This window comes from Canis lupus, chromosome 9 (assembly GCF_003254725.2).
Source record: "Canis lupus dingo isolate Sandy chromosome 9, ASM325472v2, whole genome shotgun sequence".
NCBI lineage: Eukaryota > Metazoa > Chordata > Mammalia > Carnivora > Canidae > Canis > Canis lupus.
In genome coordinates, this window is record NC_064251.1 from 2257724 (window position 1) to 2279542 (window position 21819).

At 57.8% G+C, this 21819-nt stretch overlaps 1 protein-coding gene across 1 annotated transcript in view; it reads right to left on the reverse strand.

Moving 5' to 3' along the window:
* Nucleotides 1–52: 52 nt before the first annotated feature.
* The window catches only part of CCDC40 (coiled-coil domain containing 40), a 40068-nt gene continuing 18301 nt past the window's right edge, over nt 53–21819 (reverse strand). The window contains exons 11-20 of the mRNA XM_025468232.3: nt 15019–15262; nt 14758–14940; nt 10927–11172; nt 9836–10049; nt 8683–8852; nt 8487–8578; nt 6444–6564; nt 3450–3638; nt 1686–1844; nt 53–722 (exon numbers count right to left, since the gene is read on the reverse strand). Coding sequence (XP_025324017.1) covers nt 474–722; nt 1686–1844; nt 3450–3638; nt 6444–6564; nt 8487–8578; nt 8683–8852; nt 9836–10049; nt 10927–11172; nt 14758–14940; nt 15019–15262 — 1867 coding nt within the window. The 3' untranslated portion in view covers nt 53–473. The remainder of the gene's footprint in view (nt 723–1685; nt 1845–3449; nt 3639–6443; nt 6565–8486; nt 8579–8682; nt 8853–9835; nt 10050–10926; nt 11173–14757; nt 14941–15018; nt 15263–21819) is intronic.

The following is a 21819-nucleotide window of genomic DNA, read 5'->3' on the forward strand; positions in this document are numbered from 1 at the left end:
GCGCTCCCCGATAAATACTCCTTTCTCCCGCATTCAGAAAATGATTTATTTTAATGCTCAGAGTTTGAAGTTGTTTTGTAGGCCAGGAGGCCGCGGAGGAGCCGCGGGGGGGGGTGTCGGCAGGTGCCCCGGACTGGGGGCGGGGGCGGGGCGCTCCCGCTGCACCCCGGGGTGGGACCTGCAGCTGACCCTCCGCCTGGACCCCGCGCACCCGGAGGAGGCACCGCGGGCCCCTCTGGTCATTCCCAAGGGTGGAGGTGGGCGCCCCCCCCCGACCCGGGTGGGCCTGCGTGGGGTGCAAGACTCCCCGAAAGGCCACTGGAAACGCTGGGGGCTGGGAGGATCTGGATCTGCAGCGCTGGCCTACCTGCCCCTCCAACAGGGGTGCAAGAGGCTTTCAGTGATGCAAACGTGCCCCGTCCTTGGCACACGGCATGCTGGGCTCCGGGTGCGGGGTGGGGGCAGGCTGCTCTCTAGGGGGGCCCAGACGGCTGCAGCTTCCTGGCGATGGCCTCCCTGACCTTGAGCAGGGCCTCCTGGAACTGGGGGTACTCGTCCTTCACTTGGTCCAGGATGGTGCTGATGGTGGCCATCCGGTTGTCCAGGCGCCTGTGCTCGGCCAGCAGCGACTGCTTGGAGCGGAACAGGAACACGTACCTCCCGTCCTTCACAGCCTGGAGGTGCTTGAGGCGAGTCTGCCGGGCCACCAGCTCCAAGAGGTTCTGGGTGGGACATGAGGCCCCGCATCAGGTTATGCAGAGGGGCAGCTGGACACCCACTGCCCCACACAGTCAGGACTAGAGGGAATGTCAGGGGGAGAAGGGGGAAGTCCCGGCATCCTCCAAACCGTGAAGAAGAGGCTGGCGGGCAGTGAGTGGGGCCTTTGCCTTTGCTCCTGGCTGAGATAGTTGTCACCACTCCACTGCCTCCCCCCCTCTCCTGAGCAGGCCCAAACCCCGCAGACCCTGCAGACCCCTCTCTTCTGCTCACACCACATCCAGTGTAGCAGGAAATCCCACGGGGGCAGCTGAAGATACATGCAGAATCGCACAGCTTTGCACTAGCCTGGTGGCTACTGCATAGGTCCGTGCATCACCTCAAATAGGCCTCTCGTGTCTACCTTGACCCTTCGACATCAGAGCCAGAGTGATCCTGCTAAACCCGAGCCACTCCTCAGCCCCACACCCTCCACTGTCTTCCCACCTCCCTGAGAAGAGCCCAAAGTCGTGCCCACTGCCGCCCCCTGGCAAGCATGGGGCCGGGCCGCCCTCGGGTCCAGCCTCCTGGCCTCGGCCTGCCCTGAGAGCTGTCTTCTGCCCTGCTTTACCCAGCCGGCTCACTCTCCTACTGCCTTCAAGTCTGGACTCAAATGTTTGCTCAGACCACACTTCTTAACCCCCCATCCCCTCCCCACACCTGACACAAGCTATCTTCTTCATTCGTTTCATCTGTCATCTGTAACTCTGTCCCCAGAATGTAGCCCCAGCACCCAGGGGAGCACCTGGGCCACAGAAGATGTGCGACATCATTATTAGGGAATACGAGGTGAGCAGGTGATCACAGGGCGATGGGCGGCGCTGCGATCCCCGCGCTTAGCTGGGCCAGGAGGAGGCCTCACCCGAGGATGCGCCGCTGCGGCTGCGGGTGGGTTCTTGTGGCCCTGGGGTCTCGGGGGACTGGCCTACCTGTTGCTTGAGGGCCAGGAGCCGGTCCAGGTCGGCCTCCAGCTCGTCCGTGCTGGACTGCATCATTGATAGCTGCTCCTGCTTCTCCATGAGGGAGCTGCTCACATGTTTTTGAGTTTCTTCCAGTTCTGAGATGACTTTGGTGCATTCCTCGGTGGCCTAGGAGATAGACAGGACTGTCCTGGGGCCCTGCCTCCTGGTGACTCAGTGGACAGAGTTGGGCCAGAAGGATACCATCCGGGGAGGAAGTCCCCACCCCCTCGGGATCCAGGGCCTGGAGGGCTGAGTCCCAGTGAGACGCCCAGGGCCCAGGTAAGCCCACTCTGCACACTGTTCCCCATGGGCAGGTATGGCTGGAGGAGAGACATAAGGGTCCCCCTCTTGAAGCAGGTCTTTGAGGGCACAGGGACCAGGGGCAGCTGGGCTGCTGCATGCCAAGAGCAGGAGCAGTAGACACCTGGGGTGGGAGCTAAGGCCTCAAGGATTGAGGAGTCCTGGGGGTGGGGGTGGAGGAGGCCTGGCTCCTTACAGTGAGGTTGGGCATCCGGGGGTGGGGGGATGCAGCTGCTGGGGTCCAGTGGATAAATGTGGAGGTGACTGAGAGACTCTCAAGGTCTAGCTGGGCACACAGGAGAATTTGGGTTAGATGTGGTGCATGAGGGAATGTGTGGCATGAGGACTTGGATGCAGCCCCCCTATTGCTGGAGTGGAGCAGAGGTCGGAGAAGGTAGGGCACAGGTGGCAGCCAGGGAGCCCCGGGGGTGGAGAGGAATGAACATCACCAGTGACCAGTGTGGCAGGGAGGATGGACCAATGGACCAAGGAAAGGCCGTTTTCCTGCCTAGGGTAACTTCAAAATGAGCCCTTGGGTCAGGCCTGTCATTTTTGAGTAATCTCTCCTCCTACAGGATTTAAACCCACAGGGGCTATTCCAACAGTCTCTGGGTCGTCCTCTGGACGAATCCGTGAGATGAGGACCCGTTTCACAGGCCAGGACGCCGAGGCACAGAGCTGTCATGCAACATGCCTGAGCCTCGAGCAGAAGAGCTTGTCTAGAACCCGGTGGGGTTCTGAGGCCGGCTTCTGCCTCAAGTGAGCCTCCACCTACCCGGGAGGGGGTTACTGCTCCTATTTCTACCCGATGGAGGTGGAAACGTGGGCTTGAAGGCCCCGCACAAGCCCGAGGCAGCGGGGCCCGAGGGAGTCTGAGCCAGCGCGGGCGATGGCCGAGGGAGCGGGCCCTGGGCAGGTGCACAGCCCGTGCTGGCTGGTACGGCCCGCTGGACGAGGACGTGGGCTTGGGCGCGTGCCCTCTGAGCGCCCCTCAGCTTGTCCCCAGCTCCCCCTCGGGGTCACAGACAGGGACTCCCACCTGAGCCGTGCTTCCCTGATGCCATTTCTGTGACTCGGGAAGGAGCCATCTCCGGGCCGGAGCCGCCCCGGCGCTCTGTGTGGCTCTTCCCGTAAACCCTGTGGGGCACAGCGGCAGCTGCTGCGTCTTTACCCAGAACCCCGACAGGGTTGGTCGTGGGGCCCGGGCCCAGGCCCAGAGGGAGCGGGAGACAGCTGGCTTGTCTGTTCCAGGGCCAGGCTCTTTCCGCCCCCAGCGTCCCCCCGCACCCCCCACCCCACCCCGGCCACTTCTCAGCCTGGTGAAACAGCAGCCCTGACCCCGCGGGCTGCCAGCAGGACCCCCGGGAAGCTGGCTGGAAGGACAGAGTGACCGGCCCAGCATGCTCCCTCCTGCCCGCGCGGCACCCCCACCTTGTGAATGTCCTTGATCTTGCGTCGCAGCTCTGTCTGCTTGTGGTGGAAGTCTGTCCGGGTGAGCAGCTTCTTATCCATTTTGCTCTGCTCCTTGGCCTGGATCGAGATGGTCTCTCTGCGGGCGACGGCCAGCTCCATGTCCCGGATCATCTTCTCCTGCTGCTTGAGCAGCTGTCCATGCCTGACCTGGGCGCACAGGGCAGAGGGGCGGTGAGGGGGAACTCGCCTCCACGAGCTCCGCTGAGCCCTGAACCAGCAGGGCGGCAGCCGGGGGACGCGCCGAGGGCAGCACCCACAGTCAGGAAGAGGGAAGGTCCCTGTAAAGGAAGCACGGGCAGCAGAGAAGCCAGGACCTGCCAGAGGCCAGGGAGGCTACGGACCGAGGACTGCCTCGCGCAGCCAGGAAGGGGACAGTAGCCAGGAGGACGGGGACCCCTGCACTGACGTTGAGTCCTCAGTCATGGTTTTGGGAGATGGTGACGTGAAGGGTCTGTGGGACCCAGGTTGTCCGGGAGATGGAGTGTAAGGGGCACGCAGGGGCTTTCTCGGGCGCTGGTGGCAGAGATCTGGGCCCCAGCTCAACCCATGCAGCCGGACGTTTAAAATAAGTACATCCCTGTGTGTGAGTTCTGCTCCAGCGAAGCTGACTCCGAATAAAAGGATAAACAGGCAGGCACCCCCAGGTCAAGGGTGGTGGTGGAAGACCCAGCCCACTCGCCCTAGGGTCACCGTAGCCACAGGCTCTGCACTGGCGCTGCCCTTGTCAGCGTGATTGTGGCAGTGGAGCCAGGAGCCCAGGACGGGGGCGGCACAGGGAGGAGGGCTGTCATCAGCGTGGCGGTGGCTCGGCGACCGCGCACAGATGATCCGGGGCTGCCAGCGCGACTCACGCCCCAGCTGCAAGAACAGGGGTGGGCCTCTATTCCATGCCATGTCCAAAAGTCAATTGTGGGTGGATTCAGACTTTAAAGATTGCAAACACGTGCAGAGGACTTGGGAACATATTTGTGTCACTTGAGACGGCGGTGACTGTCTTGAGCAATCCGGGAAACCCAGAAGCCACACAGGGAGACAGACACGCCTTACAGCATGAACGGTGGCAACCCTGTGAGAGGGGGAAAGACCCTGCACAGAGCGTCGGGCCAGCAGCAGGCGAGGGAGGACGTTGGGGACAGGTGTCCAAGGTGGGGGTTAGTAACCATGATGTGCTTTTCTCCCCCAAATTGCTAGGAAGTAAGAAAATGGACATAGGACATTGAGGAAGTGCTCAACACACACACACACACACACACACACACACACACACACACACACAGGCACGTCCCGGAACAGAAAATGTTGAAGAATGAAGTTTCTAGAAGAAAACATATGAGAAAAGCATCTGTGCCCTTGGGCTGGGCAACGATTTCTTAGAGACACCGCCGGTGAGTGAGGAAAGCCACACTCAACAATACTTTGTGCTGTAGGATCTGCTTCTGTGACGTCCTGGGAGAGTCGGGGACTGGGACGCAGGACACAGGAGACACGAGGGTGACGGAGATGTTGCATGCCCCATGGTGGTGGTGGCTACGTGATTGTGTTTTTGTCACAGCTCATGGGACTGTACGCCACCAGGGCGAGCTCAGTTAAACACCCCAATTCAGGGGGGTCCGGGTGGCTCAGTGGTTGAGCATCTGCCTTCAGCTCCGGGCGTGAGCCCGGGATCAAGTCCCGCATCGGGCTCCCCACGAGGAGCCTGCTTCTCCCTCTGCCTGTGTCTCTGCCTCTCCCTCTGTGACTCTCATGAATAAATAAATAAAATGTTTAAAAAGAAAATACAAACGCCCCAATTTGAAAATGAAGGCCTCTGGGTGGCTAACACCCGGAGGGGCCCAGGCTGTCAGGACGCGGTGGCCGCCCTCGAGCGCCTCCCGGGACAGTGATCCACGGGGCTCTGGTCAGGCACACCCATAGTCCCGCTGTTGGGAGTCTAGTGTACAGGAAACAGACGAAACCCAGCCAGGAAGGGTGTGATGGCAATGGCGGGAAGCGGGACAGTCTGGGTTCTCATCCGCCGGGGAATGATCTTAGAAGTTAGGCTGTATCTGGAGCACTTTCTGTAACTGCTAAGGCCTCGGCTAACGTCTGTATTTAAAAAAAAAAAAAAAAAAAGTTGCTGGGGCACTTGGGTGGCTCAGTGGTTGAGCACCTGCCTTCAGCTTGGATCATGATCCCGGGGTCCTGGGATCGGGTCCCACGTCAGGCTCCCTGCATGGGGCCTGCTTCTCCCTCTGCCTGTGTCTCTGCCTCTCTCTGTGTCTCTTGTGAATAAATAAAATATTTTTAAAAATTGCTGAGCTATCCGCACAGAGCCCATTTTTGTGAAGTGAAAGCACCGCAAGGAGCAGGGGCGGGAAGGGGGCTCCATGTGCGCAGGCGCTTGCCCGGCTGCAGCCGGCACGTGGCTTCTGCGGTTTGGAAAGTCCATTAGGTGGAGCGTGTGAAGGACTTAGCAGCAGCACGTGCACCTGATCAGCGTGCCTCTGAGCGCCACAGACCCAGGGGGACAGTCTTTTGTGATTAAAAGCACCCTGGTCCGAGTGAGGCGCGTGTGCTCCCGCGAGCTGCTGCCCCGCACCCCGAGGCTCTCCCGCAGCCTTGACCGAGGTGATGGCCTCCAGCTCCAGAAAGCGGGGCTCCCAGGGGAGAGACGCGTGGGGTCCTCCAGCGCGTTTTACTGAGCCAGGCCCCTTTCCCTCGGCAGCGGGGGCGCCTTCTGCCAGTGGGTCGTGAGATTGAGGGCGGGGGCCGCCACCATCAGCCCTCGGAAACGTCGGGGTGCACCGAGTGCGCGGGGTGAGAGTTAAAACACGGCTGCGTGTGTGTCTCCCGGTGTCTGTAATCGCCTCCGTGCGGGAGGAACCAAGTGGATGGAGCCCGGGCGGGCGGGCGCAAGGGAGCAGCCCCCCAGCGAGGCCAGGTGCCCCAGAGCCGCCCCCACCCCGCCCCCACCTTCATCCTGTGGATCTCCGCCTTCATGGCTCGCAGCTCTGTCTGGCCCGTCTCGGAGTCCACCGATGCTCGCATCTCTTTGGCCAGCTGGATTTTCTTCTCCCACAGCATGATCTGGTGTCTTTAAAGGTGGGAGACACAGGGGGAGAGTGGGGAGAAATTAAGGAAACTTCTTTTTTTTTTATTTTTATTTATTTATGAGAAATAGAGAGAGGCAGAGAGAGAGAGAAGCAGGCTCCACACAGGGAGCCCCACGCGGGACTCGATCCTGGGTCTCCAGGATCAGGCCCTGGGCTGAAGGCAGGTGCCAGACCACTGAGCCACCCTGGTGTCCCAGGAGGCTTCTTTCTGAGGCCTGTGAGCTTCTGCTCTGAGGACTCGTGCCAGATTGAGCCCCACAGTGCGTGGAGGGAGGGTGGTACCCGGGACCCTCTCCTTCTCTCTCTCTCTCCCTCTCTCTCTCCCTCCCTCTCTCCCTCCCTCTCTCTCTCTGTCTTGCACTTGGCACCGAGTGAAGGGCTTGACGGTCAAACAGAACCAAATTTCCCCTGTTCTGGGACCTGTGTGCCCTCTCAAGTTCCCGCCCACCCACCCCCTGCCCAGGGCGAAGGGCCCCGGCCTGCCTGCAGACCAGAGTGGGGCCTGAGGCCTCCCGACTTTCTGTGGAGCTGGCCCCCTTGGGGAGGGGGTTGACCTCTCTGTCCTCTCCCTCTCCACGACCCAGAAGCCACACTCCTTCCCTGCAGTGCTCAGGGGCTGGGGCAGCCCGCCCAGCGCCCGCCCAGCACTCCTGAAGGGGAGCCCGCTGTGGCCTCTCCCCTCTGCAGCTCCCAGAGAGGCGCTGGGGAGAAGACGGGGCTCACGGGCTCGGCCTCATGGGCACCCCCCTGCCTTCCCAGTGGAAGGAGGAATGTGGACCCACAGACACTGTCACAGCCAGACCAGCTGCCAGCAGTGCTGGCCTCTCCTGTCCCACGGGGTACGGTGCCCTGGTGCCCATATGTGGCTACGGAGCGCTTGAACGCGGCTGAATCCGAATCGTGGTGTGCCATAAGGACATGACACACAGATTTCAAAGACTGAGTATGGAAAAAAAAATGTAAAATTCAAATTCCCCCATCCGCAGGTCAAGTTTTGCTGGTGCCCAGCCACACCTGTCTGCCTCTGTGTCGTCCATGTGGGCTCACGAGCTGTGACACCTGACCTACATGGCCTCGGCCAGGCTGTGCGGCTCCGAAAGCTGAAAGCATGGCCCATCTGGCTCTTTACAGAGAGGGTTGCCAGCCGGTGACGCCGGCAAGCCATGGGCATAAGAAGAGAGGCAGAGGACACAGCAGGTGACATCAGGAATCATGAGAAAACCACATGCACGTGATAGAAGTTTCCACAAGGAAGAAAAAGCTGGGGCAGCCCGGGTGGATCAGCGGTTTAGCGCCGCCTTCAGCCCAGGGCGTGACCCTGGGGTCCTGGGATCGAGTCCCACGTCGGGCTCCCTGCATGGAGCCTGCTTCGCGCTCTGCCTGGGTCTCTGCCTCGCTCTGTGTCTCTCATGATTACAAAAAACTGCCTCAAAGGGCAGCACATAGAACAGCCCCCTTGTTGTTTTAAAAGCAAGCAGATGGGAAAGATGTTTGCACAGTGGTTTCCCCATAAAGGGAGGGAGTTTGAATTAGGTGTGATTTTCTCCGTCTCGCTTTGCACACGTTGTTAGGGGTTAGGACGCTTGCGGTTGCGGGTGGGTGCCTCTCACAGACAGCCATCATAAAGATAAAATCATTTTAAAAAACGTTATCCCAAAAGAAAGGCACTCCATTTTCCCCGCACCCCCCAAAGCTGGGTGCGTGAGGGCGGGTAGCCAGCACCCTTCTCTTCCCTAGAACCCCCTCACCCCTCCCCACCCCGCGTGGGTTGCAGAGCCGCTCCTGGGCAGGTGTAGATCCTGGGCAGGTGTAGCGGGGCGGTGGGCGCCTGTGGGCTGCCCAGGGGCAGTGATGCAGGGCCGGGGGGCCGGGGTGCGGGGTGCCGGGGGCCGGGGGCACTCACTCTGCCTCCACCAGGTTGTTCAGCATAGCCACCTTCTCCTCCTGCAGCTGGCTCAGCCTCTCCTGCATCTCGATAGTCTCCCTCTCTGAGGACTGTGCGGGGACAGGGCGCGGCGGGTTGTGGGGTGAGCCGGGGGACACCAGGGCCCTGCACCCCCGCGGGAGCCCCGGGGCCTGGAGCGGGCCTGGGACCCTACCTTCAGCGAGCGCACGAACTCCTTCTCCGTCACCAGGTTGTCCTGCTGCAGCCCCTCAGAGCTGCTCCGATTCTTGCTTATCAGCACGTTGAGCTTCTTCAGGTCGTTGTCCAGGTCCTTCATGTGGCGCTCAAGCTCCTTTTGCTCCTTCTTCTCCTGATCGATCTTGCCTGCAGGGAGGCGACGCAGGCGGAGCCCCGTGTTTCCAGGCGGCCCCCACCCCGTCAGGGCCCTGCTGGGCCGCCGGGCGGGAGCCTCTTCCTGGGCTCCGTTGGCAAAGCCAGGCCCTTTGAGGGATCGGACAGGGCAGCTGGTGCCCTGTGTGGGCAGCCAGAGGTGGGGGGCCGGGGTGGTGGTGGGGGCAGCTCCCCTGCCCCGAGAACACCCGCAGGGAACTGGCCGACACTCAGGCGGGCCCTGCCCCACCCAGCTCAGGGGCAGGGGGCAGAGAACAACCACCCTGATCCCCATCAGAGACGTCTGGGTGCCCCCAGGGCAGGCCGGGAAGGCAGCAGGACCTCAGGGTGAAGGTGTTCAGGCGGAGGGGGCCCCCGACCACCAGGCAGCTTTCCCGTGGGGCCTCAGGGCCAGGCTGACCTGCATGGATCTCTGGTCGGAGACCCAGGTGGGGCCACGCGGGACCAGGATCCCTCAGTGGGGGGCCCTGGGGGTGGATGGGGCCACGAGGGGCGCCCTGGCATAGCAGAGACCCCTGGTCTTTACACCATTGGGGGCAAGACAGGGGCCGGGGAGGCTCTGGTGGGAGAGTTTCCTAAGTTCAGCTGCAGAGGAAGAAAGACTCTCTTCCCACAGCCCTGAGTTTGGGATGCGAGGTGTCCCCCGTGTGACCGAGCAGGGGGATGAGCCCGGAGTTGCTTCCGCACGTCTGCACCCCCAGCCAGGCTGCCCCGTCTTCGGCAGGACGGCAGGCCTTCCATGCTCCTTGCCCCGGGGGCACCTTTACACCTTTACTCCGTGCACTTAGCAAGCCCGGTACGTGTCCTCGGTATTTCCCGTGCCGGCGACGGGGCAACGGGCTCATGTTTATGAAGGGGGTTGCGAGCCTATGGCTGGCTTTTGGGGCCTGGTGGAGGGCCGGGACCCCCCTCCCGGGGCTGAGCCGCAGGAGTCCCTGCTCGCGCCCCACGCTTACTCTCTACCCGCAGCTTCTTCTGCTCCAGGATGTGCACCTCCTTCCTGAACGTGTCCAGGGCCACCAGCTGTGCCTCCCGCTCCTGAGTGGCCTTCACCATCTCCTGCTGCAGGCGGAGCCACGTCACCTGGGCCTGCGTCACGTTGCTGTTGTGTTCTTCCATCAGCTTCGTCAGCCTCTTGATTTCAAGATCCAGGGGCCCCACTTCTTCCCCCTAAAAGTGATGGTCCCCGAAAAAGCAAAACGAGCCTCCTTGTTTTCCAAGGTGTGCTTTCCGGGAGGGCCAGGAGGGCCAGGAGCCCTGAGGTCACGCATCTGTACGATGCCTGGGGGCATTTCCTCGGGGGCACCAGGGCTCCCCCCCTCCCCGGATGCCCCCCGGCTCCCTGTGGGAGACCCTGTGGCCCCCTCTCCCCCGTGCCGCAGCCTTGAGGGGCCAAGGGCAGGGCTGGCAGGGCCTCCGTTACCCCAAAGGGGCTTTGGAGGTTTTATGAGCAGGTGGTCCAGGGCCGGGGTCTTGACTCCCTCGGCTCCCACTCGGGCTGCGGCTTTGCGAGGGCTCTCCGGTGTTCGGGTCTACCTGAGAGCGTGCCCCAGCGGGCCATCTTACGCCTAGACCTGGAGCCCCTGGGGGGGGGGGCATGCGAGGGACACCTGGGTCTCCTATAGGACTTCAGGCCTCAAACTCATCAGACCACTTCACTCAGAGCAGCGGTCAGCGGGCCACGCCCCACCCACTGCCTTTGAGTGACAAGACAAAAAAAGAAAATTTTGTGTCCGCAGAAAGTCATATGGTCAAATTTCAGGGGCAACAGGTACGGCTTAGTCAAACACATCCGTTTACATATCACCAGCCTTTCTGGCCTGGACAGCAGGGGTGAGTAGCTTCGGCAGAGACCGTCTGGCCCCAAATATTGACTCTCTGGACCTCGACCAAGAAGGTTCGCCCGGCTTGGAGCGTTCCGCGCTGGTGCCACGTCACCCGCTGAAGGGGCCGGGAAAGGAGTGCCCCCCACCAAGGGCACTCATTTCTGAGTGTAAGGGGTTCCCGAGGTGGCCGGGCACAACCGCCAAGCAGCCCCCCGTCTTACCCCCAGCTCAGAGACCATCTGCTCCAGCTGCTTGTTGAAGAAGTTGATGAGGCCCTGCTTCCTCTCGATGAGGATGGTGCGCCTGGAGATCTCGTTCTCGCTGTTGGTGATGAGGTCGTTGACCTTTTTCACCTCCTTGTCCAGCTCGCCCAGCGTCTTCTGGTGCATGTCCAGCCTGCAGTTGGTGTTTGTGATGTTGAGGGTGGTCTGAGCTATGTCGCCGTCGATTTTGGAAAGATGTGTCACCTGAATTAGCAGAAGGAAACATGTCTGGACATTCCTTTTTCCCTGGGCAGGGCTGGGTGGGTGGGCTGGGGCTCTAGGGGACAGGCCCGGCCTGTCATTTCCTTGAGCGTCTGCCACACGGTCAGCCTATCCTCCCTTACAGCCTTTACATATAAACCTCCCCTCCATCTTCCTCCCAAAACCAGAGACAGGACCACACTCTGCATGTAAGTTTGTAAGCCACTTTTTAATTAGCTAAATCTTTTTTTTAAAAGAGAGGTTTTATTTATTTATTTATTTGAGAGAGAGGAAGAGAGAGCACACGCAGAGGGAGAAGTGGGGAGCCCGATGTGGGGCTCGATTCCAGAACCCTGAGATCACGATCAGAGCCGAAAGCAGACACCTAACCACCTGAGCCACCCAGGTGCCCCCTGATTAGCTAAGTCTTGACCTCTGTGCTCATGTCATTTTCGATGGCTGCGTAATACTCCATTCTGTCTGTAACATAGGGAGGAGGTCAGAGTTGTCAGCACTCCTCCTTCGTCCTGTCCCACGGTTCTGGATTCGGTGCCCAGGGGCCGGCCGGGACAGCGGGTGGGTCCCGGTGAAGGACACCCATTCCTCCGCCTGCGGGCTTACGACCTATTCCAGCACTCCTGTTCTAAGAAATGCCGTGGCGAACACAACCACCTCTAGTTTGTACTCGGTGGGACAGAAAAAAAAAGTGTCCTTTAGCTGAAAAGTCAGACATGGTCGTGGAAATAAGGACTCTCACTGGGGTGTCACCTGCCACCCAGGTGGAGGCCCCCGACCCCGGGCTCTTGCCAACCCTGGGTTCTGGGGGGTGGGGGCTTCAGCCATGGCTGAGCGGCTGAAGGCTTCTCAGGGCACGCCCGCTGTCTTAAACGTCTTGACCAGCACCCCCCTGCCTCTCGTGGTGGCTCTCAGGATTCACTTGATCCCTCCCGTGACGGACGGAGGGTTTACTGCGAGGATATGTGTGAGAACCAGAGAGGGAGCCGCAGCAGGCACAGCCGCTCAGGCCCCTTTGGAAGTGGGGTCTTTGCGCGGGCTCTGGGCCTGCCCCGACCCTACCGTCCCAACCACCAGCTCTTGCCCATGCAAGTCCTCAGCTCTCTCCTGGCCCCTGGCTCCTGCCAGCTCCCCGTCCCCAGGGTCGTCTCAGCTCTGCCCCAAGGCCCTGCCCTCTCTGACCAGCCACCATGAGTGACTCGGCAGGACACCCAGCATTCCTCGGTTTTCCGCCAGGAGCAGGAGCTTCCAGGGTCTCGGTCACCCCGCTTCCCGTGCTAAGGCTCCTGAGCCCTGCGGCCCTAGGAGCTCAGGCGAAGCCACCTGTCTCTTTCTTCGCCAGGACCTTGTGGGATGGCCGGGTCTTCACGGGGGTTCCCCCCCCCCTCCCCTGTGCTTGCTGCCCTACAGGGCTCCCATTCCTGAGCCTCTTTTGGGTCACCAGCCGGACACGCCCCTGCCTGGGACTGCGCCCCTCTGCTCCTGGACTGCCCACTCTCATTGAGACCACCCTGGCCTCTCCTGGAACGTCAGTGCTTGTCCTGAGCTGACCTGTAGACCCATGGGCGGCCCGTGCCTGGACCCCAGCTCCAGATTCTGGGGGGGTGGGGGTTGAGCAGTTTGGAAAAAGAGCCCCCCCTTTAAAGAGCCGGACTTGCCTCTCGGGCAGTCATGATAGATGAATTTGTGGGACCGAGAGTCTTTACTGCCCTCCGCTGGATGTCGGTGGTCTCGTGTGTACCACTGACCAGGAGGCTGGTGGCCCCCAGGCACAGCCTGGTGGAAGGGCCGGTGGCTTACTTCGCACACATTGTGCTCCTTAGCTTCTCCGGTACAGCCCGGGTCCCTAGTTTTGCTGCCCGCAGGTAGTCTTGCCCCCACATCCCAGAGAAAGGATGTGTGGGACGCCCCCAGCATCAGACAGGACCTCCCAGGGGGACCCAGCTGAGTACAGCCCTGTCTTCCCGCTTCCTTGCTATACCCAGGCCAGGAGCAAGCTGCCCTCCAGGGGAGGGAGGGGATGGGACGCCTCAGGCTGTGCCCAGGTAGACAGCAGTCCCACCCTCCCGGGAGGACAGGTGAGCCCCACCAGCTGGGCCTCCACCTGGCCAGTATCCACCTGCCAACGGTGGCGATCGATCGCTGGCATTTAGGGGCACTGCCTCCGGCGCCCCAGCCACTGTGCTCTCATTGGGATGAACGTTAGATTTACCCCAAAGCCTGCCAGGTGCTCATATGAGGAAAGAGGGCAGGCAAAGGCCAGGATCATGTGGGAACAGGACTCACGCTCTCACCCTAAGGCTGGGAGTGTCCCACGTCCCCTGCATCTCTCACCCCTCAGATGGAAGCTTCCAGTGGGCTGGAGAGCAAGGAAATACGTCTGTGGCACTGCTGCTGCACGCAAGCAGGCCGAATGGGCCACTGCTCCTCCTGAGACTTGAGGGGGCCCGTGGGGCAGGCTGTCTGCCGGGGTGTGCTCTAGGCCTCCATGGGGTCCTCAAGAGGGCCCACTGAGGCAGGGGACGCCAGAGGGGGTCACACCGCCAGAAGAAGCAAAGAAGGAAGGATTCACATAAGGAACTGCTTTTTTGAAGGACACAGGGACCCCCGACCACAGCTCAGAGTGAAGCAAGACCCCTGGGAGAGCAGGAGAGGACTCCGGTTGCGGGGAGGGGTGGGGGGCTGCCCAGGCCAGGATGGCCAGGCTCAGCGGGACACAGGCTCCGCCTCCCCTACCCTTTGACCAGGGTTTCTGATGTAGCAGCTGCTCCTCCGAAGTGTGGACAAAGGTATATGGCCGGCATGCTCAGTGCCGAGTTGTTTATGATGTTTAAGATCTATAAACAACTTGAAGTGAGAATTTTTAGGCAAAATACATACATTTGTATGATGAGATGTCATGCAGAAAGTGTAGGTTTTTGAGGACCATTTCATGGAAAATGTTGTGTTCAAAGTAAAATAAAACAGTATCTACACCGTGAGAAAATTTGTGGAGTCCTACACTTACTATCTGCGCACTTTTCTCTGTATGTTATTTCAGTAAAATTAATGAAAATGAATTAGAATAGACTTAAAACCAATACATGAAAAGAGCCCTATGTGGTTTAAGGTGTGTGCAATCCATGTGTTTGTGTGTGTTTGCACGAGTGTGTGAGTACAAGTGTGTTTGCATGTGTGCATTGGCTCACGTGTGCATCGGGATGGGATGTTTATATGCATGTGTGTTTGCGCGTGACCTTGTGTGTGCACATATTCGGTCGCGTGCGTGAGGATGAGCGTGTGTGTTCAGGAAAAGTTCCAGAAGGAAATATACTCAACTGTTAGGGGAGGTTATCTCTGGACGGTGGGATCATAGATGTCTTATTTTCCTCTTTGTGCCTCTGTATTTCCAGGTTTTCTACAACAGAAGTGCTTGCTTCTACAACTAGCACAAAGTGAAAAGTGAGCAGACACGCTGAGGGCCCCTCGCTCACCCGGCTTCCTCTGAGTGCGCTCTGTTGGGTCTGAGCGCTGCCTCTCTGCCCGCCACCCAGGCGCTCGGCCCCTGCGGCCGTAGTGCGACCGGGCACGTACCAGGTTGGTCTTTTCCTTCTGGAGCTTCAGGATGAGCTGGTGGAAGTACTTGGTCATCTTGTTGGAGGTCATGTGCTCCTGCAGCTTCTCCACGATGGAGGCGTCCATCCTCCTCCTCAGCTCTAGCTCGTGCTGGATGGCCTGGTGGACGGACTGCAGCTCGCCCGTGGTGGCCGTGCACTCCTGGAAAGGAAGGGACAGGCGGGCGCTGGGGGGGAGGCCGCAGGGACACGCCCCGCGGGCTGGGGGACCCGGTCGTACCACTTGGGCCTTGCCCAGCGCGTCCTCCGTGGCCTGCAGTGCCAGGCGGTAGGTGTTGAACTCGTTCTGCAGTGCCTCCAGCTTGGTCAGGCACTGCGTGGTCAGTTTCTGCATCAGGTGGGTTTCCGTCTCCTCGCGGTTCAGGATGCTTGCCAGCTTCTCGTTCTTCTCTTCCTCCTTCATGATGGATTTCTTGTAGGCCTCGATCTCACCGTCGATGGACATGATCTGGTGCTGGCACTCGCTGCCGGGATGGAGAGAGCGAAGCTGGGGCATCAGAGCGCCCAAGCCCGTGGCTGTGCCAGGTGGGGGGGACCTCGCCCAATGGAGGACAAATGGGAGGCCAACTCTTGCTAGTAGCCAATCTCCTAGCACATTGGCAGAGTCATTGCCCATTTTGAGTCCAAGACTCTTCTAAGACAGGGTAAGGGTGAAGGGCCAGGGGGCTGAGGCACTGTCCCCGGGGGGCCTGATCCACCCACTGTCACTGGTCAGGAGAGCAATCCTGGAAAGGGAGGGTGCTATGCCAGTTTCACGTGAGCACTGGAGCTCAGGGCACTCAAGCAGCACGCCCCATGGCCACAGTGCACCACGTGTCATTTCCCCTCTGGGCACTGGCTGTGCAAGTACCTGTCACTAATGTCAAGTCAAACATACGGTGCTGGATGATGGTGCTGGGTGATGGAAGCAGAATTTTCGTTTGTGTGTGAGATATTGTTTCCCTTCATTCTGAGACGTCCTGCTGCTGTGCTACACACAGCCCTTTCTCCACCTGTAGTATCCTACCCTTCGACTAAGTTCTCACTCAAAATATCAGAAAATGCTTTCTCCCTTGAACCGGAATAACACCTTCCACATTTTTCTCACGTCTATACCCAGGCCTTCAAATCTCTTCCCAGGCAACCAGCTATTTCTTCGACGTCTTTCCAGATCTATTTCATGCTTCCTTAAGCATTATAATGTCTGTGAAACAGCTACGAATAGCAGTTTAGTAGATCCTCTTCTGCACCTTACTTCGTCTTGTGTTATCTGAGAAATATTCAATAGCAGCGCACACAGGAATCGCCTCGGTTCTTCTCAATGACCAGGTCTCAGTGATGACCCTGCCATAATTTAAGCACCCTCATGATACACAATTAGGCTCTTCCCAGTTTTTTGGCCTTTTTTTTTTAAATTTCAAGTGTAGCAATAAACATCTGTACATAGTTTTTAAAAGATACCGGGGAGATATGCCATGTTTATTAAGCAGAAGATTCAATATTGTTAAGGTGTTAATTCTCCCCAAGCACATCTATGGACTCAACACAATTCCAATTACAATCCCAGGAAGTATATATATATATATATATTTTTTTTCCCCAGAAATTGACAAACTACTTCTAAAATTTATATGGAAATCTACAGGACCTCAAATAGCCCAAAGAACTTTGCAAGAGAAGTGCAAGGACTCCCACTACCCAAGTTTAAGGCTTTCTATAAGGCTATGGCTATCAGGACTATGTGGTATTGGTGAAACAACAGATAGATGGATGGGACACAACAAGGAGTCCACAGATAGGCACACCAACACGCACACACACACATGACTAATTGATATTTGACAAAGGTGACATGGTATTTCAATGGAGAGTGGTGCTGGGGCTGCTGGAGACAGGCACACAAACAGACTGACCTTGGGTCTCATGTCGTGACAGACATAACCATGGGAGGGCCACGTACCCACATGGAAGAGCTTAGCAGAAGACAGAAGAAGGAAACTTCATGATGGGTCAGGCAAAGATTTCTTGGAGAGGACATAAAAAGCATGAGCTATGAAAAAAAAACCCTAATTAATCGGCTTCATCAACATTTAGAGTCTCTGCTCTTCCAAAGTCACCGTTGTGAGAGTGAGAAGACAAAGCCACAGACTGGGAGAAAAGAGAGGACTTGTATCTAAGAACACATCAAGTCTTGTAACTCAGTAAGATGAACCACTCAGTTTAAAAATGAGCAAAAGAAGGGATATGGGTGGCAGATAAGCCTGAGAAGATGCTCAACATCATTAGTCATTTGCGTTAGAAATGCAAATTTAAACTCCGTGAGATACCACGATTCAGCTACTAATGGCTGAATTTAATGGCTAAAATTAGAATGATTGACAATACCAAGTGTTGGTGAGGACGGGGGAGTAACTGGGAATCTCGCCCACTGCTGTGGGGCGGAGGGGAAATGCAAAATGGAACAAACCAAATTGGAAAATGCACTGGCGGTTTGTTATCATGTAAAATATGCGCTAACCAGCAATCCCATGCCTGGGCGTTCGCCCAGGAGAAATGGACTCACACGTGCACGCCGAGACCGGTACATGCTGTCACCATAGCTCTCCCCATGACACCCCCAAACTGGAAGCAATGGGAGGTCTGTCAACTGGGGACCTGAGGAACACAGTGGCGTGCTCTTCAGCAAGAACAGGAGACAAACTGATCTTGCAACATCCCACGTGGGGATGAAACTCAGAAGCAGCGAGCTGAGTGGAAGAAGCCAGACGGGAAAAGCTGCAGGCCGCGTGATTCCATTTGCAGGACATCCTGGAAAGGACAGGGCTGGAGGGGCGTTCGCCGAGTGGCCGGAGGTGGGGAGAGGATGCTGGCTTTGGGATGGAGGAAGCGGCCCATTCTGCGGTGGGCACGGGGGTACTTGCCTCCGTCCATTTGCCAAACTCACAAAGCTGTGCACTGAAGGAGAACTTTTATACATAAGAAATTTGTACATAAATTAGCCTCAATAAACCCAACTAAAAATGAAACGCTACTCATTTTCTTTTTTAGGAAGTAGCAGCCTTATAAATGTCTAAAATCCGACAATAAAAATAAGACGTCCAATTTAAAGAGACGCAGTCACAAATTGCACGACAGAAGTCTGAACACGCGGCGAGACATACGCAAGGGAGAAGAGATGCCTGTGAGTGCCCAAAATGCTAATAAATTGCCATTGTCACCAAAGGAAGAGGACAGTGGTGTTGTAAACCGTTCTCTTTGTTTTTCACGTTTCCTGGAATGTGATTACTGATCCTCGATAAAAGTTATTTTTTTAAAAAAAGCAAAAAACAAGCTTTAACGGGGTGCTTGGGTGGCTCAGTGGGTTGACTCTTGGTCTCAGTCAGCTCAGGTCTTGACCTCAGTGTCGTGAGTCTGAACCCCCACGTTGGGCTCCACGCTGGGCGTCCATACAATGGAGTCAGTATATGATTTATCATGGTTCCTATGGGGTGGTAGGGATGAAACTCGGTGGGATTAAGCTCAAGAGAGATTAGAAAGAGTTTCTGGAAAAGGTCTTATCTTGCCCTAGACATGAAAGACAACCCATGGAGACCTTGGATACTCCAGCCGCCATGTTGAAAAACAAGCCCTGCCCTGGGCTCCATGCTGGGTGTAGAGCCTACTGGACAAGTAATAATAATTTAAAAAAATTAAAATTTGGCAGCCAGGGTGGCTCAGCAGTTTAGCGCTGCCTTTGGCCCAGGGCATGATCCTGGAGAGCCAAGATCCAGTCCCGTGTCAGGCTCCCTGCATGGAGCCTGCTTCTCCCTCTGCCTGTGTCTCTGCCTCTCTCTCTCTCTCTCTCTCTCTCTGTGTGTCTTTCATGATTTAATAAAATCTTTAGAAAAAATTAAAATTAAAAACATACTTCAAAAACTTACTTGATTAACAGACAACTATAGAAAAAAACCAACACAACAGAACGACACCGGTGCAATCTAGAGCACGGCCCGTTCGCCTGGGCCTGATCCCTTCAAGGGTTTCAGAGGGAATCTGCTTGGGGGTCTGGAGGCATCTCTGCTGCAGCCCAACATCCCGGGGCAGGGGGCTCTGCACCAGGCCGTCCCTGCATTTCCCTTCGGGAAGTAAGACAAGTCTGCCGGCAGGGCGCCAGGAGACCCAGGTGTGCCCCCCGCCCCGAGGGAGTGTAAGGTGTAGCTGGCGGCCACCCCTCCCGAGGCTAAGCCCCGTATGGTCTGTGGTTTCTGCCTCTTTTGAGAGATGTTTCCTTTGAAAATATGACTTCTGGTTTTTACTGTGGTCTCAACCATGATTATTCACCTGTGGCTGGAACTTCGTCCCTCACGTTGCAAACACTCAATGGCTAGCCATGGTCTTTAAAGTGTCTTTATATTTTTTTAAGGTTTTATTTATCCCTGAGAGACACAGAGAGAGAGGCAGAGACACAGGCAGGGGGAGAAGCAGGCTCCCTGCGGGGACCCTGACGTGGGACTCGATCCCGGGACTGTGGGGTCACGGCCTGAGCTGAAGGCAGATGCTCAACCGCTGAGCCACCCAGGTGTCCCTTTAAAGTGTCTTTAAAGTGACCACCGGTCCAGAGGTCACATACGGGCTTTCCCCGGGGCCGCTGGGTCCAGATCAGTGGGGTGTTCCGACCGGCCTCCACGAGCCCTGCTGGACAGCTGGCCTCTCGGCCTCCCCCAGCGCGATGGAGTGTGGCGTTAGAGCAGTCCCGGAAGGCCTCGCCGCACCCCTTCGTCTGGGGGCACATCTTGAATGGATGCTGTCTGCGCCGTGGCCCCGGGTTATCCTCGGCAGGGATGCGGTGCCACCTGCCAGACCCCAGCCGAGGGAGGCCCGGTGGGGCCGCTGTGCCAGGGCCCACGTCCGCTCACACCACACGCCTTTCCACTGCTCCCTCCTCTTCTGGCAAATCCAGGTCATGAGAGAGCCGCCCTCCAAGGGCCTGCGGGGCCACGCCAGGCGCAGCTGAGCACGGGGCTGTCAAATCCCATTATTATTGCTTGGCTCTGAGCTCCACACCTGACCTGCCGCCGGACCCCACCCCAGGCTGTCAGGAGAGCGCCTCTGCCACCCGTCCCTCTGCGGGAATGAAAGCAAAGGAGTGTGGACGGCGTAGAGGCCAAGGCTCCAGCCCTCCTGCAGCAGGTGCTGTGGGCCTGGTAACGAGACCGAGCCACACGGGTCGACCTCCCCCGTGTTTTCATGACAGTGCGCGGTGGCCCAGCAGGCAGGCACAGACAGGAAACGCTCCAACTTTCGGCCAAACGTGCAGCTCGTGGATGAGACCCACGGGGCAATATTGCGGTGCCCCTGCCCAAGCACCGGGAGATCGGATCTTCTAAGAGTTAAACTGTAGACTCGGCGTCGATGCAGAGATTGTCCCCAAGAAGAGGAAGAGCAGAATTTGGCTGGAACCTGATTGAGGGCGTCATGTTATCAGGAAAAGTCACACGGGTGTCAGAAGGGAGGACGGGTGGGCGGGGGAAGGCAGGGGCCCGTCGAGGCAGGAGCGGCCAAAGGCAAGTGCGTGGATGGACTGCGGGTGCTCTGGGGAGACGCAGGAGGTCGGCGGGGCCCGGGGCCCCGACATTCCCTGAGCAGCGACCCGCTTGTCCCCGGCCCTGTGCTCCTTCCCATGGGTGAGACTCTGCTGGTCAAGGGTCAAACATCAGTCCCTCGGTGCTCACATTTCCCAGTGGACGCCGGACCTTGGCATTCTCACTCTCAAGTCAGCCTCTGCTAAGCTCCATTCCTGTGAACTGACCCCGAGGACACAGATGCACTCGAGACACGATGGCAAACCCTGGCTTCTGGACCCGGGGACTCCCCAGGGTAAAGGGTCCCGCCACGCCCAGACCACGACAGGGTTGCTGGCCTCACACCGGGCGACCCGGCCATCAGCCAGGACGCCACGACCTTCCTGCATCTTCCAAAACGGACTCTACGCTACGGGCTGGTATCTGCCATTTCCTGCAGCCGCTGAGCCGGCCTGGCGTAAGTGCGGCGGGATTCTGTTTTGGGACGGCCTGACCTTCGGTTAAACTGCTCAGATCGCCTCCTTCAGCCCTATGCGGACACAGATGGTGCGTCTCTGCAGTTACAGTTCGCAGCTCTCACGGTGTCCCACGGGGGAACGTGTCTTGAAGATGGACCTCATCCTCTGGGGCCGCGTGTGGTTATAGGAGGGACAGCTGGACCAGACGGCGGCTACTCGTTAGGGCTGTGGTGTGTGTGCGTGCACGCGTGAGCACTATTTGACTAAGCTATCCTCCCAACCTACCATGCCCATGTATTCTAAAAACATGGTATTGGGCAGCCCGGGTGGCTCAGCGGTTTAGCGCCGCCTTCAGCCCAGGGCAGGATCCTGGGGTCCTCTCTCTCTGTGTGTCTCTCATGAATAAATAAATTAAATAATTAATAAATAAAATAAAATAAATAAAATAAAAACATGGTATTTCAGGAGGTGGCTGGCCGGCCCAGTCCTTACAGCATGTGACTCTTTTCTTTTTTCTTTTTTTTTTTAAGATTTTATTTATGTATATCAGAGAGAGAGAGAGGCAGAGACACAGGCAGAGGGAGAAGCAGGCTCCATGCCGGGAGCCCGACGTGGGATTGGATCCCGGGACTCCAGGATCATGCCCTGGGCCAAAGGCAGGTGCCAAACCGCTGAGCCACCCAGGGATCCCCAGCATGTGACTCTTGATCTTGGGGTCATGAGTTTGAGCCCCACGTTAGGTGTATAGTATTACTTAAAAATAAACATCTTAAAAAATTAAAATAAAAAATAAAAAAAAGAGAGTAAAAGACAAGAGTGCTCAAAAACATGATTTTTTTTCACATTAGTCAGATGGGTGCAGTCCAAACGTGTAACATGCCGAGCTCTCCCTGGGCTCTGGAACGCCACCGTGGGCTGACGCGGTAGCAGCCTCCTGGGATAGTACTACCTGCAGATCTGAGCATGTACTTCCCCCAGAACTTCAGGCTCGACAGAGAGGATAATGATGGAGCATGACATAAA